Genomic DNA, 18434 nt, shown 5'->3' with positions numbered 1-18434 from the left:
CCATCTAAGCCCCTTGGGTTTGCCCGAAGCAGCACAGCAACAGCTCTGACGACTGGTCTGAGAGGTAAACCACTGCCCAACTCTCAGATGAACCCAGGAGTGCTGCATGTTCAGGACTGGCCCAGAGCACCACAGCATGGGCTTTGACAACTGAACTGAGATTGGCACCTTCACCCACAGAAGGCTATAGGAAACTTGCAGCCTGAACTTAACCAGGTTGATGGCCTGCTTAAATAAACATTCTCCAGAGGATTTTAACAGGACCCAGAGTCTGCACAGTATAACTGACATAATGTCCAGGATACAGTAGAAAATGACCTGTCATACAAAAAAACTAGGAAGATGTGACCAAATTCCAAGGGGAAAATGACAAGCAATAGACACAAACTCTGAGATAACACAGTTGCTGGAATTTTCAAACACTCTAAAGCAGCTATTATATGCTCCAGGAGGTAAAGATGAATGTAAAGATAGGCATCTTTAGCAGAGAAAAAGAAACAATGAAAAAGAACCAGGTGGAAATTTTGAACTGAAAAGTATAATATCTGAAATAACTTCACTGGATGGGTGCAATATACTTGAAGATAGAGAAATCAACAGTGCTTATCTAAACTCAAGAGCAGAGGTGGAAAAAAACGGCTAGGGAAAAAAAAAGAAACATGAGCAGCAAGGACCTTTGTGACTATATCAAAAGGTCCAATGTACAAGTCATTAAGAGTCTCAGGAGGAGAAGAGAAAGAAATGGAGGCAATCTGGATTTGCCCTTAGCAATTTGGACCTAACCTACCTCTCCCATATCATATCTTATTCTCTTTAATATATGTATATGCCTTTTGTTTCAACCCCATTAAACTTAGAGACATAGTCCCTGACTCTGAAATCTAAAACAGGTTCTCTTAAGTCATAGCACCTGTACTTTCTGATGTACATGGAGAAAGTGCTTAATGACCAAATCGATGGGGCTAGGCTGCAAGGGAAATGATGACACTCAGGTGTGGTATAATTGGGAGCCTACCGTGGATGAGCTAAGGATTAATTAGGTGGAAAAGAATACTCCAGATAGACGACTAAGAGAAATACACATTTGGTCTGTCTGGTCAAGGAGCAAAAGGAAACAAAAAGCTAAAGTAGGATACAGAATGTAAGGTTTTTCCTTTTCCGCTGGTGTAATCTTACCCAGTTCAGCGCTTCATGCTCAGTCGTCTCCATATCATCATGCTCTATGATATGGTCGACTCCCTGAGACCCCATGGGGTGCAGCCGGCCAGGCTTCTCTGTCCATGGAACTTTCCAGGCAAGAATACTGGAGTGGCTTGCCAATTCCTACTCCAGGGGATCTACTCAACCCAGGGATGGAACCTGCGTCTTCTATGTCCCTGCATTGGCAGGCGGATTCTTTACCACTAGCACCACCTGGGAGGTTACTCTTAATTCGGGGATTCTGCAAATCGATGCCCTGCTCCACTTCCTAACAACAATGGAAATATTTGTAGAGATTGGGGCGAGTGTGTGCTAGAAACCGCAGCTTTGGCTCCAGATTTATTTTTTGAGCTAGTATTACACTGTTTATGAACAGCCACTGATTCGCTCACTGACCTTGGGCAAGTTGTTAGTTTCTATGACTCCACTCTTCTATCTGTAAAACCAGGATAATATGGAATTTAGAGTGTTGTTAAGAGGATCAATTGAGATCATACACGTGAAAGTTTACATAGTAGCTCAACAAATGTGGAGTGACAGGCGAACCTCAGATCAATAGTGGACAGAACCCAAAGGAACTAGGGCAGAACTTTTGTAAACTTGTATAAGAGAGAGATCTTGTGGTTCCCTTTGCCCCACCCGCCCGCCCCACGAAGAGACCCGGGGAGCGGGCGCGAAGCCATACCTTGCGTTTCTCGGCCAGCAATTCCTCGTGACGGCTCGGCTGCATCTTACCTCCTAACTCGTCCCAAGCTGCAGCTTCAGCTCGCTCCGCCACGGGGCGCCCGCCTGCAGGGCCGCTGTGGGCTCAGCTAAGTGTGAGGCTGAGGCCTGAGAGAGACTTCGGGTCTCCTGGGCAACCACATCAACTTCCGGTTTGGGGAGAGGCCGCGGTTGGCGAGAGGCCACATTTCCGCTACGTGATCTGCGCAGGCGCCCTGCGTAAGGGAGGGCGCGCGGCCGCAGCCTGCGACGGCCGGCGCGTCCCAAAGTTCGACTCCTCCGCCCGGACTAGGGCCACCCCCGGGGAGGTGGCGCCAGCCGGGACCGCAGGCTTTGGAGGCACGAGGCCCGGGCAGGGTGCCGAGTTCCCGAGGCTCCGCTGAGAAGCCGAGCGGTAGCGAGACCGCTGCTCGGGAGCCGCCACGATGGAGCTGGAACTGGAACCCTGTGGGGCCGGGGTCCCGGCTGCCGGGCAGCGGCTTCTCCAGGCCGAGGCCCCGGCGGAGAATGAGCCGGAGGCAGTGGTGGGCTCCCGGAGGAGCGGCCGGGCAGACAGCATGCTGCGCTGGTTCATCACCGTCCTCCTGTGTGCCGCCTTCCTGGGGCTGGTGAGAGCCGGGGCTGGAACCCTCCCAAACCGAGACGAGGGCAGACGTTCTGCAGAGAACGCGGCCTTCTGATCTCTTGTCTCCGCCGCTTGCAGACTCTGTGACCTTGGGCTCATCCATCTGCCCGAGCCTCAGTTTTGCAGTCTGTAAAATGGGCACAATTACGATTTTCGAGAAATATTGTCAAGTGTAAAATAGATTTTCGTAATATATAATGTTATGCAGTTCCAGCAAACCTTTCTACCTCTCCTCTGTGGGGTCAGGGGAATGCAAGAGGGGTCGCCAGGTCTACAGCCGCTCACCCAACCCCAAATTATTGCACAAAGCTGCTTTATTGGGTTCTCGTCTTCGTTTGACTGAATTGACCCCTTATTCTTGCAAATGGGAAAATAGACCCACGCAGGAAGAGTGACTTTTTCGGACCACACAGCCGGTTAAGTGGTTGAGCCAGGAATAATGTTTCCTAGTCTGCCTACAATCTTACGTAAAACAAATTTTCTGATCCTTGAATGTTTTTCCTAGAACAAAGTGCAAGGCTAGTTTAGCCTTTTGCCAAACGTCTTGGCCGTCGTTTTCTGGAATAAGGCGGTTACTTTATTCCAGAAAACTTCCCTTAGTAGCTTGTCTTAAATATGGGTCTTGGGGAGTTGGGAGGGTGAGTTCTCTGAGCTGTCACTTCTGGCCACTTAATATCTTTCCCTGAGGCACAGGTGATTCTTAGAGTATTTGTGTTTGAAGAAAAGTCAATGCAAACGCCGTTCCTCGTCCTGTTAAATGCGTTGCAGGTGGGACTTATTTGGTTATAGCTGGGGCACTGCCTTCCCTTCATGTATTAGTCGCTAGCTCTGTGCCTGTGCCCGCGGCTGGGGAGGGGCTACATCCAAGCGTTTGGGGCAGAGTCATGCAATTAGAATCACTTATTCTTGAAATGTACACCGATTGGAAACATTTTTTTAAGTGTCCAACGAATTTCCTGTGAAAGCCAAATGCAGCCCCTAGTTTTTGCTAAAGTTACATGTCTTTGAATAAAATTTTATTTTTAAATCTGTTGCATGCAGGTGTATGTAATATTGTTTAAGAAAGCCTTACAGACTGTACCCCTGAGGCTTTGGTTTTCTTGAAGAAAAATGTAGATTGGGAAACGTTCAAATTGTTTCTCTCTTGCATATTTTATACGTATAATTTTAAAGAAGGACCCTATGTACATCCAGAAGTTCTGCTGTTTTAACAGCATCAAAAATGGGATACTATTTTGATGGCTTGAAAACGTAAATTTTTAGCATCACAATTCTTGTGTTATTTGTGCATGCAATGTGTTTCAGACTACTTAAAACTTTCAAAAACGTTTTTTAATGTTACATTTTACTGTTAATAGAAATACTGTAGTCTTTTCTGGTATTGTTCAAAACGGAAACATAATTGCACCAAAAAGCTAAAAGAATTAATTTTTTTTAAGTTCAGTTTGAGAGTTGTCAGGATGAGAAAAACCATAGGATTTGACACACCAGAAATAGTCTGTAGCACTAGTAGTATATTATGAATTTAACTGTGGGACTTAATCTCCTACCGTCCGTTGAAGTCCCCTCCTCCCTTTTTATAGTGAAAAAAGCTACCACATTCATATACATTATTTTAATGATTGTAAATAAAACCTTCTGTCTTTTTGAATTTTAGGGGATGAGTGTTGCTATACTGGGACCCACGTTTCAAGACTTGGCAACGAATGTGAACCGCAACATCAGCAGTCTTTCTCTAATTTTTGTGGGCCGTGCCTTTGGATACCTGGGTGGCTCTGTGATTGGTGGAGTTCTTTTCGACAGTATGAATCATTTTCTCCTTTTGGGTGAGTAAACGACAGTTTCAGCTTCTTTGAGACTTTCAAGGAATTTACAGCTTGCTTTTAAATATGAAACATACTGGCTTGCAGAATGGTTGACAGCTTAAAAGTAGTGTTTAGGCATCCTCACTGGAAGCCAGGTTCCTCTGCTGCCTGCTCTCATCTTGGCAGTTGCTTGGAATCTGGGCTGGATGCCTCTGGAAACTTATATTAGTCCTAGTGTGTTAGCAATCCTTAGCCCTCCTGACCTTCACTGTGGTCTAGATACCACTGCTGGATCACATGCCAGTTGTTTAAAGAGCTCTGTTTGTCAGTGTTTAGGGCAGATCTTCTGGGGCCATAGATGAGAATAAACTCCTCAGACCTGCCCAGACTAGATACTGGGCTGAGAACAAAGGTGGGAGGGGATGGTGGGTGAAATGATGAATGCTAAATTTTTGTCCCAGCTGCTCCTTGTGAATGATCAACCCAGGCCTCTACACCTCACTCTCAAAATAGATAGCAAAGCTTTTAACTTACTCTTTTTTGGATAAATTGACATGTTTAGAGAAAATCTGGATTAATGTGACAAAACTGCTTTGGAAGGAGATAATTACTCTTGTTGATGAATGAGTAAATAATCCCTCTGATTTCCATAGTGGGTTGAAAGAATGTATTTCTTACATTTCCCTCCCTAGTCTTCAAACAAATCTGTTTGTGCTGCATGCTCAGTTGTTCAGTTGTGTCTGACTCTATGTGCTTACCATGGATTGTAGCCTACCAGGCTCCTCTCTCCTTGGAATTTTCTTGGCAAGAATACTGGAGTGGGGTGCCATTTCCTGCTCCAGGGGATCTTCCTGATCCATGGATTGAACCCATGTCTCTTGTGTCTCCTGCATTGGCAGGCAGATTCTTGACCACTAGCGCCACTGTTTAGTACATTTCTACTACAAACTGCTGTAGTAATTGCATTTAATTTTTTACCTTTATCTAAAAATCTGTTTAGGTTGTTAAAAATAAATAATTTTTGAGCTGTTTGGCTATAAAATTTTGCCTTGTGGAATAATGTATGTTTTGATTATTAGCAGTACTAGAAGTATACTAGTTACAGTTCTAGTTACAGTAATATTAGAATAGCTTAAACTTTATAGTCATAAAGATGATAGAAGCTTTTAAATGAAATAACTGCATAGAAGCGGAACCTTTCCTCTGCTCATTACTCAATTTTAATTTGACCTGTTTTGCATTTTTGAGAGTTTTTATGATGTTGACTTCATCCATGACCCTTTGCCATAAACAGTGTTTTTCATAGCTGACTTTGACCTTTTTTCTCAGGGGTGTCAATGTTCGCTACCACAGTTGGTCTCTATCTTGTTCCATTTTGTAAGACCGCAGTGTTACTGATCGTCATGATGTCCACCTTCGGTGTTTCAATTGGCATTCTGGATACAGGTTAGTGAGCCCTTCATTATCGTCTCTGGGAGTAGCGTCTTTCTACTAGAAAAAGAGCAGCTGATATTAAATCGTCACTTGCACTGTCCCCTAAAATGACTCTGACCTGCTGTGTTTTTCATGGGGTCTCCCATTCAGTACCACCCTTCTTGCCAGGTAGAGTGCCTGTTTTTGAGCAGCCAACCACAGAGTGAATTCAGAGGGTTTTGTTCTTTGACAGTTTGTTGATTTACAATATCCAAAGAGGAGAGGGGCCCCGGTGTGGGTGTTTACAATGCAGACGAGCAGGCTTTCAGTTGGGCTAGGTCTTTATCATTGTAATGTGGCAAGAATTGATGAATTAATAGATGAAACCAAGTTTGGAATCATTATATGGCTGAGAAAACATAGAAGCAGCTCTCCAATTTAAAATGCACTCTGCCTTTCAAACTAAGAAACCTGTGTTGTGTATTATTTCCCTTTTCCTTTTCTCTCAAAAGTTGCTGCCCTCATGTATCTTTATTTTTTAAAATGTACTAAATAATGTATGTGACATTCGTTCCCCCCTAAAGCCAACTTTCTCCACCTCTTCTTTGGTATTTGATAGGTTGGAGAAATATTTTTTACTTTGGGCTTAATTTGGTTGTGAAATTACAGGATAGAATTGTATGTTTATGTGCAAATCTATTAAAAAGAAAGAAAAAAAATATCATACTTGATGCTTCTCGTCCTCACCCTGTAGATACCTGCAGGATGACCGCAGATGTTAGAAGGCATCCTGTTACTTGTTCTTGTAACGGACAGAATCCTGTCATGGTCAGGGTTCGGAATATGTGTTTTGCCCCTGCTGTATACATAAGTAATTTTCCTCAAGTGGCTACTGATTTCCAGTATAGAAAAATCCAGTCATTTGGCTACTATCTGATAATATATATTTAAAACATTTAGACGTAAGTAACTATAAATATCCTTCCCTACCCCCACCCCTCTGTGCCTGGTATTATTGTTGTTCAGTTTCTGAGTTGTGTCCACCTCTTTGTGACCCCGTGGACTGCAGCACACCAGGCTCCTCTGACCTCCACTATCTCCCAGAGTTTGCTCAAATTCATGTCCGTTGAGTTGGTGATGCTATCTAACCATCTCATTCTCTGCTGCACTTTTCTCCTTTTGCCTTCAGTCTTTTCCAGCATCAGAGTCTTTTTCATCAGGCTGTTCACAGTATTCAAAGCCCTTGGGCTAATGTACTTAGCGCTAGGAGACAGTGCTTTACTAGATTATAGAATTCCATTTGTGAGTGTGTGAGGTTCTAGTGCTGAGAGTTTCTTGGTAGTGTTGGTGAGTTAGAATTGACTTAGTCATAAGGACTAATCGTAGAATTGACTTAGTTGCCACAGTTGATAACTTAGAATATTATAATTCTTGTGCCATGTAAAATATTTCTTTCTGATAGTAATGAACTTTTTTCTTTTTTGTCAAGTTACTATAATTAAACCATTCTCAATCTTTCATTGATAGGTGGTAACGTCCTAATCTTGGCTATTTGGGGGGACAAAGGAGCCCCGCACATGCAGGCCTTACACTTCAGCTTTGCCCTAGGTGCCTTTTTGGCTCCACTGCTGGCTAAATTGGCATTGGGCACGACAGTGTCTGCTGAAAACCGAACAGAGGCTGACTTTAACCAATCTGCCTTCAACCAATCACCTGAAGCTGACTCAGAATCTCTATTTGGAATACCTGACGATATGAATTTGCTGTGGGCTTACGCTGTTATCGGTACTTACATTTTTGTAGTTGCTCTCTTTTTTTTCGCTCTGTTTTTAAAGAAAAGCTCAAAGCAAGAAAAAGCAAGAGCATCTGCTCAAAGGTTTCGAAGAGCCAAATACCACAATGCCCTTCTCTGTCTCCTTTTCCTGTTCTTCTTTTTTTATGTTGGAGCTGAGGTAACATATGGCTCTTATGTTTTCTCATTTGCAACCACCCATGCTGGCATGAAAGAAAGTGAAGCGGCCGGGTTGAACTCCATCTTCTGGGGGACCTTTGCAGCCTGCAGGGGCATGGCAATCTTTTTTGCTACATGTTTACAACCTGGAACCATGATTGTGCTGAGCAACATTGGCAGCCTGACTTCATCTTTATTTCTGGTGCTTTTCAACAAGAGCCCAGTTTGTCTCTGGATAGCGACTTCAGTGTATGGGGCCTCAATGGCAACCACGTTCCCCAGTGGAGTGTCTTGGATTGAGCAGTACACGACCATCCATGGGAAAGCTGCAGCATTTTTTGTAGTTGGTGCCGCCCTAGGAGAAATGGCTATTCCTGCAGTAATTGGAATTCTTCATGGCAAATACCCTGATTTGCCTCTAGTTTTGTACACCTCTTTAGGGTCATCAATAGCCACTGCTATTTTATTTCCTGTACTGTACAAATTAGCCACCTTGCCGCTTGATCGTCAGCGAAAAGAACACAGGAAAAGTGAGGACCAGAAAGCTCTGCTTTCTAGCTCTGGGCTCAATGACTATGAGGAAGAGAATGAAGAAGATGATGCAGAAAAATGGAATGAAATGGACTTTGAAGTGATTGAAATGAATGATACAATGAGGAATTCTGTAATAGAGACATCTAGAAATATTTTGATGGAGACTACAGCTGAAGTCCCCAACCATTCCTACTCAAATGTGTTAATGTTTGAATCCTCTCCAGTTAATACTGGCAACTCCCCTGTGAATTACCTTGCAAGAAACCAGGACAAAAGGGACTAATGCTTTGAGAGGATGGATTATTTACTGACTCTTCAAATAATCACCAGTTCTAAGGAGGCCAGTCAGAGCAAAGCATAGTATATTTGTAACAAGCTTTGAGGATCACAATTTCCAGGTCCGAGTATAGCAAATGCTAAAAAGTTTTGAAATGTTCTGTAATCCCCAGAGCCTTTCATAAAGAACCAGTGATCTCATACAGCAGGATCCTGTTGTGAGGCTAGTGTTTGGTGGCATGTGGCTGAGTAGGTGATATTTTATGGCCTTCACCCCTCCTCAGAGCATGCAGAGAAGGCATTTGTTTTTGAGAAGTTGGGTGTGCCATTCAGATAAAGCAAAACTGTTTAGTAGTTGAATCGGTTAGCCAAACAAATTCTCTGTCATCAGTATTCTGCCAGGGAAGTTGAGAATCGTTTCATAAAGAGACATCTTTGAAAATGAACAGAGATTTCTATTAATTGTTTTACTCTGTAGTGTTGGATCAAAACATGGTAATTACTATTGTTTTCAGATTTTTATGAAGAGAGCAGAGAACAGGTGCTGGAAACCTGGCTTCAAACCTCCACTGCTGCTTCCTAGTCTGGCCCTGTACTCAGTCATATGACTTATGTAGGCCTTGTTTATCTCATCTCCTGGTCTGGGTCTCTAATGAAAGTGAGATGACTTTCAAATGGGAATCCCTCATTTTTACATTTTGTGCAAGGTGTCTGTCAGAAATGAACATAAGTGCCACTCCATTCGTCATTTCAAATGAGAAGTGAAAAAAAATGAATAGCTTTAAGAATGTGCTACTGATTATGAATAACGTCAATGTAAGAGACTCTATTTAATACTTTATTTGAATAATTATGAGGAGTGCATTTTTAGCACTATGTCATTGATGCTGAGATGCACCTTTTTTTTTTCCACATTTTTAACATCTCTGAAATCAAAGTATGTGTTAAAATCAGTGGTCATTTAATGTGACAAAATTGAGTTTTTTCCCATATACTTCTATAAAGTAATGTTGCATTTTACAATCAGTGTCTTAGTTTCAGTGAATACAGTGATTCATTCAATGATGGAGATTGTACTATTTTTACAGACATTTTAAGAAGAGAAGTTATTTTTATATGTTCATTTTCTCTGTGTTCACACAGGATTTGGAGATGCCTTGCTGCAGTTTTTAAAGCTGTTTCAGAGTTGCTATGTTAGTAGTAGGGCTGTGCACGGGGTCTCTTGTGGCCCTTTGGTTACCTCAGTGACAATCTGGGGATGAGTCTGCTGTTGCAGGAGTTGCTCCTTATGGAGTCTAGTTGGTAGTCACATTGTAAGCTCTGTAAGTTAGACTGCTAATTTAATTAGCCGTGAGACACAGTCTTTTCCAGCGATTGGAATACCTGTGTCAGGCCTCTGGACCTCCTCCTCCCTGAGTTCGAAATATCTCGGAAATCAAAGTAATGATTTGAAAGTGGCTTGGGGGCTTAAGAGGGATCGTGAGCATGGCAAATCTGGCGTGGGGTATCCTTTGATAAATGACTGGCATTGATGACAGATTTTGTTCACTTCTTCTTAGCACATTTTGTGCTGAATAATACCTAATTTCTACTTGGTTGCAGTATGTCTACTTTTTAACTAATTTCTGTAAATTTGCCTTTGTTTTTTCATAAGTGGAAAATAGTACCTTTCTCGACCACTGTCCGTTATTGGTCATTTTAACAATCTGACAGTTTTGGAGATAGCTGGTGGAGAAATTAACAGTGAAAAGCCTATTCTTCTTGCTTTCTTTATTCTATCCTTTTCTCTTAGCTAGAACTTGGAGATTAGGTCTGCTCCACTTACTGCCCTTTCTCAGGTTGTTGGAGTGTAGGCAGTAGCAACTGTTTGGCATCTGGGCAGCTTGCCAGAATAGGGATTCAACCTGTGGCATCGACATTTAAAGGGTAGAAGTGCAACTCAGAGAAAGAAGGGAATAAGAACATGGTAGAAAACTTGGAAATCCATGAAAAATGCATTAGAATTCCACAAACCAAAATGTGAATGGCCATATGAGATTATAGGGATTGTTAAAGTTTGATAATGTATTTCCATATTGGAAAGATAAGACAGTACAATTCCAGGAATTAGCCTTCATCCTAATAATCAGTTCATAGTTAAATAAGTGTCTGCCGATACTCAAGTAACCAATACCGAAGTTTTCTATTTCTGAGTAACAAATTATTGTATCACAAATTTAACAGCTTAGAACAACAGACCTTTTATTTCTTTAACCTCACAGTTTTCTTGAGTCAAGAATTTGGGCATGACTTCACTGGGTTGGTTCTCTGCTCAGGATCTCATGGGCTGCAGTCAGGCTGTTGAAAGAGCTGTGCTTTGTCGAGCTTGGACTTCCCTTCTACGCTGTGTGGTTTTTGACAGTAATTCAGTTCCTTGAGGCAGTAGACTGAGATCTCCATTTTTTTTTTTTTCCTGGCTGTCAGCAGGCACCTGTCTCGATTGCTAGGACCTCCCATGTGGCCCTCTCATAGATTCTTTCGAAGCATGGCAGCTTGTTTCTTCAAAGCCAGCAGGAGAATCTCACTGGAGCCGACTGAGCTGGGGTTTTTAATGATACCGTGTAATCATGGGAGTGACATCCTGTCCCTTTTGCCAGATTTTGTAGACCAGAAGGAAGTCTCAGAGTCTGTCCAAACTCTAGGGAAGAGGATAGTATATGGATGTATCTGATTATTGGGGGTCACCTTAGGGTGTGTCTGCTATACTCAAGTGTCTGCAACACTCAAGGGAGCCAGAAAACTTTAGCTGGGGAAAAATCCTTCAGTAGTCACCAAAAGTGATAATAGATACAACCTACTGAATGTTCTAGTGCAGGAATGGAAAACTCCCTATAGACCAGGCCAATAAACCTAACTCAGAATTAGGCTTTTTCCCTTGAGATTTTAGTTTGTGCTCTTTTCCAGTGTACTTTTTAACCAGTTCAAATGCAGCTTAATATGAGGGAAATTCATAAGTTTTGGTCTAATTGTATTTTCATAGTAAAGTCCAAGAAGACTTTGAGAGCATTTTTCAATCCCTGTTATTTTTTAAAGAAAAATCTTAAAATAATTTTTTATTATATATGAAGGTATAAAAAAGGTCATGGTAGAAGATTAGGGAAGTACCTAAAATTTTTAACGGACAAATGAAATCATATTCCTAAATACCTAGAAAGTTCTTACATTTCTAGTCAGCTTAGTTTCCCAAGACAAGGGTAAAGGGGTAAAAAAAATTTCCTTCTTCCAGATAAAGTATCAGAAACAACTTGAATTTTATGTCTAGAATGTATTGATACTACATTTGGTGGACTGGTTTTTAGTTTGAATAGTTGTAATTTATTAAGAACAGAAAGAGAGTATCAACACACCCCTGAAAAATGTGAGACCCAGATTCCATGTAAAATGATTTTGTTTCAAGTAGATTTATTGAATAATCAGGATAGTTTTCTCATAACCAGAACTTTTATATTATTATAGCAATGTAGCATTCAATCCTGCCACTTAAAAATTATTACTAAAATAGAGCTTAAAATTCTTAGTGAAAGTAGATATAGTCTTCTGGGGTCCCTTGTGTTTGTTGGGTGCCCTGGTTCATAATATGCATTTGTAATGTTTTGTTGTGAATGTGTGCGTGTGTATATGTTTGTATGTGGAGCCCACAGATGCTGTGTGTGTCTGATATTTTCTTACAGTGTGGGGATGTAGCACAGGGGTAGAGGTGATAGGGAAGGGATACAGAAAAGCTTACTGTGTGATTTCAAAGTTTGTTACAGTTGTTCTTTTAAATTGAAATTTTTATGAAGGTTATTGTCGATTTACATGTAGTTGTGGGCAGTGTTTTTTTCAAACTTGCTGAGTGAAGAATACTTGCTCAGTTTGGAAAGATAGAGAAATAGATGGGTGCTTCTCATACTTTAACGTGCATTAGAATTGCTTCTTAAAATGCAGATTCTGATTTAGTTGGACTGGGTTAGGGACTGAGATTCTTCATTTCTAACAAGCTCCTAGGTGCTGTTGGCCCATGGGTCGACCACACTTTGGGTAGCAAGGTCCACTTTTTGGGAATGTTAAATTCTTTGCTGCTACTGTTGGGAATTTCATTTGTTTTCTTTTAGGTTTTCTAAATAAATCTAAATCTCCGGGAGTCTATAGTCCCCATGAACCCCCTCCATTTGTATACCCTAAATCTCTGGGAGTCTATAGTCCCCGTGAACCCCCTCCATTTGTATACACTATTCTAAGACTGAGTTCTCTTCAGTCCTCTCCATTTGCTGCATTAGCTGTTGAATATTTATTTCACATGTTATCGAATGCCTCTTGTTTGGTAGTTTCTGTGGGAGATGTACACTGGTGAAAAATCAGAAATTTCCTGCCTTCATGGAACTTACCTCTAATGCAGTACTGTCAAGTATCTGCATTGGCCAGTGGCTGCTGTATGTAGATAGCACAGGTCCAGTGGGAGAAACAAAGCGTCAAACAAGTCATCACACAAGATATTTCCAGGAAGGCTTTATTTCCTGTTGTTCTAGAGATTGATTAACTACTGTCTGGGGTCAGAAGGTTGTGATAGATACCTTGTCAAATGGCGTAATATAAATTATGGCATTTAAGAAAGACCTGGTGATCTAAAAGAGAAGGTGTTGGTTTCCTTGGGTATAAAAGAAGCAAACCAAAGCTGGTGACTTGGTTGTCAGAAGGAATATTAAAGCTCTCTCCTTTAATGCACTTTGGCCAGTTGGCATTTGAGCTAGGTTGAGCCTGAGTTGGATTTTTTATTTAGGTTTAAATAGTTTCATATTTAATGATTTAAAACTGTACAGCACTGAATTTTTACAATCAAAGAGAATTGTTCTTTATTTTCCAACATTTTCCTGTGGTAATTGTAATTATGTCTTCTCTTGTCCTGTATTTCTGCCCTTTTTATTTCTTTTAATTCTTCAACAACAACAAGGAGGATCCCTTAGGTTCTTGCACTGTGACTATTGATTCTTATTATTATCTCCTGTCTTCCTTTTGACTTATATTTTTAATTGCAGAATGCCTCAGTTTCTGATCTCTAAATTATTGCAGTTTGCCTTTGATGCATTTGGTAATGTTAGTTAATGGATGGCCTGGAGAAATGTTCTGAAGTTGTAAGATGACATGAGTAGCTTAAGGGGTTAGGCTTTCTAGCTTCTGAACAATTTATTGTGATTAATAAGGTGCTTTCTTTTCTTTTTTTTAATCCTTTTTAGTTGTGATAAAATACACATAACAAAGTTTATCGTTTTAACCATTTTTAAGTGTACAGTTCAGTGGCATTAAGGGCATCATTGCCATCATCTGCAGAACATTTTTTATCTTGCAAAACTGAAACTCTCAAGCCATTGAACAGAAACTCGCCAATTCCACCCTCCTTCCAGCCCCTGACAGCCATCATTCTACTTTCTGTCTCTGAGTGTCTGACCGCTCTTAAGTACCTCATATAAGTGGATACAAACAGTGTTTGCCTTTTTATGACCAGGTTATTTTATTTAGTGTAACATCCTCAAGGTCCATCTTATTGCAAAATGTGTCAGAATTTCCTTTGTAGAAATAAACAATACTCTGTTGTATGCATATTTTGTTTACCTATTTATATGTTGATGGCTACATGCTTTGCTTCCACCTTTTGGCAGTTGTGAATAATGCTGCTGTGAACATTGATGTACAAATACCTGCTTTTTTAATTTTTAAATATTGAAGTATAGTTGATTTTACAATGTTGTTTGAAGTGTACGGCATAGTGATTCAGTTGTATGTATATTATATAAATATGATATATATAAATATATACATGTGTCTGTGTTCTTTTTAGACATTTTCCCTTATAGATTATTATGAAATATTGAGTATAGTTCCCTGTGCGATACAGTAAGTCCTCTAGTCTCTGCTTTTCATTCTTTTAGGTATATCCCCATAAGTGAAATTGATGAATCATATGATGATTCTGGTTTTAATTTTGAGGGGTGCTTTATTTTTATTATTCTGCTTAGATATTATTCTAATCCACTAGGAAGAGGGAAACACTATTGCTTCAAACTCTAGGCAGGCTTTTGGTGCATTATAATTAGCTTAGTATCACCCACACCCTGAGTAAATGAACTTAAATGTCAGGTATCTACCTCACAGTTTTGTTATTTCTGCTTCCAGTCTTTGTTCGGTCACTAAGCTTACACTGCGAGCTTACTTTGTGCTAGGCACTGTAGACTAAGTATTAATGAAACTTCCTCTCCTGTCCTTGGAGTACCAAGTATCGTTATCATGTATTTAGGGATTTTGATCCCCGTTTTCTGCTAAATGGCTAGTCTCGAGTCATGTTCTCCTTTGTTTGGAAACATAGAGACTCCCCCTGGCCACCTTGGAAGAGATAGTGTGTGGTCAGGAGCCATGGGCTGGAATGGGCCCGGTGCTGGGGCCAGGCTGCTATCTGCCTCTTTCTCAAAGCAGTTCTGCCTGTCGGTGGAACTTCTCCCTGTTCCTCCTCCCTTAGGCCCATCCTCTGTGTATCTCTAGTCCAAATTCCAGAGGAAACCTGTCTGACTGACTTGAGTAGCTTCTCTTGTCCTTACTGGGCAGAGCCTGGCCTCAGGAGTTGTTGACCAGCCCGTTACTTGGCCTCTCTTGGGTCGGTGCCTGTTGCCCCCATCCAGACAGTGGCCATCTTGACACTTCTCTCCCTGCTGCTCTGATATGGGCACTGTCACAACCAAAAAGGAAGTTCCCCTGTCTGCTCTGTACCTGGGGTAGTGCTGGGTTTATTGGATATTTGCTAGCAGATGCCCGAATGGGATACAAATTGTCAGGCTCTAGGGAGATGGTCTGGTTCATGTTTTGAATCAAAATTGGAAAAACAGTCACATCCAATGGTAGATCTTTTTTGAGGAGCTTATTAGACAAGGTTGGTAGTGAACTGTATGATTTCCGTCAAGGACAAAAGCTCTCTCTTAATAGGGTAGCGTGTGTACTTAAGAGAGAGAAAAGAGGATTCCCAGCTTGCAAGAGATCTTATTAAAGCTCTAATCTCCGTGAACCAGAAAAATTTCCAAGTCTAAACATTTTAGTCATTTAGCAGGTATCTACTGAGCATTTGGGCTTCCCAGGTGGCGCTAGTGATGATAAGCCTGCCTGCTGATGCAGGAGGTGTAAGAGATGCAGGTCAGACCCCTGGGTTGGGAAGGTCCCCTCGAGGAGGGCACGGCAACCCATTCTAGTATTCTTGCCTGGAGAATCCCTTCGATAGAGGAGCCTGGTGGGCTGTGGACCATAGGGTCACAGAGTCGGACATGACTGAAGCGACTAAGCACGCATGTGCTGAGCATTTACTGTGCTCGGTAATCTGCGGCGGGAATATAGCAGAGGACAAGCCAGGTGGGATCCTTGCTGGCATCGAGCTTACGCTTGACTATTTCAAGTAAGATTTGCCATGACAGTCTTTGTTAGCTGAAGCATCAGTAAAGCCTATTGTAAAGGGTTTTACCAGTTCTGGAAAAGTCAGTATTGACAAGAGCCAGGCTCTTGTTTCCTTGGTGTACGTTTTTGTCTGTTCATTTCCAGTATTTCTACATGTAATCTCTGGAGTGATTCTTGATTTAGAGCTTTATAAAAATGATTTAGCACAGTGCAGTTGAGGTGAATACAGTGAAAACCTGCTGCAGAAAGCGGCAGCAGGGGACTCTGACACCTCGGGAATCGTTCAGAGGAGCCAAAGGACACATTTCTGGTTGAACTGGAATCTTGGGTCACAGCTTCAAACACCTATGGGTTAACTGAGCTGGTTCTCATTCACTTGAGAAGTTTCTTTCCTTAGGTGGGGATTACCGAGTTCTGGGTCCACGTACTCTTTGGGCCTTTACTCTTAGTGAAGATAAGCTCAGAGACAGAAGCATTTAGGAAAGGAAACGTTTACCTCAAAGAGAAGGACTGGCTTGCTAAGTAGAAACACAATTATTTAAGGAGAAAAGCAACATGTACCAAAGTTTCCAAGTTTGCGTTAGTCTGTTCATAATGGAAAAGCAGTAAACTCTCCCACATATTTATCATATTCATAGAAAGTGAAGTGAAAGTCGCTCAGTCGCATCCTAGTCTTTGTGACCCCATGGACTATAGAGTCCATGGAATTCTCCAGGCCAGAATACTGGAGTAGGTAACCTTTCCCTTCTCCAGGGGATCTTCCCAACCCAGGAATTGAATCGGGGTCTCCTCCACTGCAGGCAGATTCTTTACCAACTGAGCTATCAGGGAAGCCTGCATATATTTATAAGAGGTCGTGACATATTCATAGAGATTGTGACAAGTCTTCAGATACCAGTGCAGCAAAAGCCAGGGATAGAGTTGCTTTGTTAGGGAGTCCAGGCTTATGGGAAATGTTTGTGGTTTTATTGTTTCTGAGATCAGAGCCAGTTAGGTGACCCTGTTACTTTGGTTTTATCTTGGTGAGGGGCAGAGGGAGTGTGTGCAGACTGTGATAAGGATATAGAAGCAGGGCAAAGTGACATTTTGCTTTTACACCCTCCAAAACCCACAAACTCCAGGAGGAAAAACAGCCTGAAGGAAAAACGTAATTGCAGCATGTATTCTTGTTCCCCTGGCCAAGAGATCAGCCATTTTGCTCCAGTGTTTTTTTTAACCCTAACTGCTGTTAGAATCAGCTAACAGTGTTCAAAATCTACTGATGCCAGCCTTTTCACTTAAATAAGAATTTAATTGGTGTGAAGTGGGGCCTGAATGTTGATATTTTTGAAAGTACCCCCTAAAGTAATGTGCAGTAGAGGTTGAGAACTGCTGCTTTTATCAATGCAGAGAACTGAAACTTCTAAACTTGTTGCAATGATTTTTAAAGGGTGATTTACAGCTTGGTTACATCATGTTTCTTTTATGGATGCTTGAAATCCTGTGTACTTTCTCTGAAGGAGAAATGGAAAGGAAAAGCTCTCACCAGTCGTGTCCGACTCTGTGCAACCCCATAGACGGTGGCCCACCAGGCTCCCCCGTCCCTGGGGGATTCTCCAGGCAAGAACACTGGAGTGGGTTGCCATTTCCTTCTCCAATGCGTGAAAGTGAAAAGTGAAAGTGAAGTCGCTCAGTCATGTCCGACTCTTAGAGACCCCATGGACTGCAGCCTACCAGGCTCCTCCATCCATGGGATTTTCCAGGCAAGAGTACTGGAGTGGGGTGCCATTGCCTTCTCCGAAAAGCTCTGACATTTCGTGTTATTGCCGCTGCTGCTTGGTCAGTTAAAGGGAATAATCAGTACTGGTTGAAATTCTGTCCCCACAAAAACCAAACCCGGCTCTTTTGGCAGTTGCCCTTCTAGACAGGTTTTTGCTAGTCACTTTTGATTTGGGGGGCTTAATGGAGGAGGAGTGGTAAACTTGTAGATTTATTACATTTGGATTTAAGCCTGCTCACTGTTTATATGACTTTGTACAATGTAAAAGCTTGTTTTAGTAAAATATTGATGTAAATAAACACTGATACTGGTTAAAGATAAAATTTGTGTCTTATTTCATGAATTTTTAAAAATGAGTTTGGTATCTCTCCAGAAATTAGTCAAGAGTATTTCTAGAGTTTAGATTATGAGTGCTCCAAAATGTGTGTGATAGTGTATTGGCTCCTAAAATGGGAATAGTATTTTATTTTCACTTCACATGGATATTTTAGAAATGACATCTAGAATCTCTGATGACATCTAACATTTTTGGCCCTTCAGCTCCTCTTAAGAAGTTTATGACATAATCGCTAACCTTACAAGTCCACCAAAGAAGCTATTCAGTTCAGTTCAGTCACTCAGTCGTGTCCGATTCTTTGCGACCCCATGAATCGCAGCACGTCAGACCTCCCTGTCCATCACCAACTCCCGGAGTTCACT

The 18434-nt window shown here is 41.6% G+C and overlaps 1 protein-coding gene across 1 annotated transcript; it reads left to right on the top strand.

The window, feature by feature from the left end:
* The first annotated feature begins 2151 nt into the window (after positions 1 to 2151).
* On the top strand, positions 2152 to 14357 carry MFSD4B (major facilitator superfamily domain containing 4B). The gene is given in 5 exon segments (XM_055535174.1): positions 2152 to 2531; positions 4206 to 4374; positions 5683 to 5799; positions 7294 to 8504; positions 8506 to 14357. Coding segments are annotated over 5 exon segments (1737 nt in total). The 5' UTR covers positions 2152 to 2348; the 3' UTR covers positions 8563 to 14357.
* The last annotated feature ends 4077 nt before the right edge of the window (positions 14358 to 18434 follow it).

The sequence above is a fragment of the Bubalus kerabau genome, chromosome 9 (genome assembly GCF_029407905.1).
Source record: "Bubalus kerabau isolate K-KA32 ecotype Philippines breed swamp buffalo chromosome 9, PCC_UOA_SB_1v2, whole genome shotgun sequence".
Taxonomy (NCBI): Eukaryota; Metazoa; Chordata; class Mammalia; order Artiodactyla; family Bovidae; genus Bubalus; species Bubalus kerabau.
Note: the sequence above shows the minus strand (reverse complement) of the source record. Positions and strands in the feature narration are given on the sequence as shown.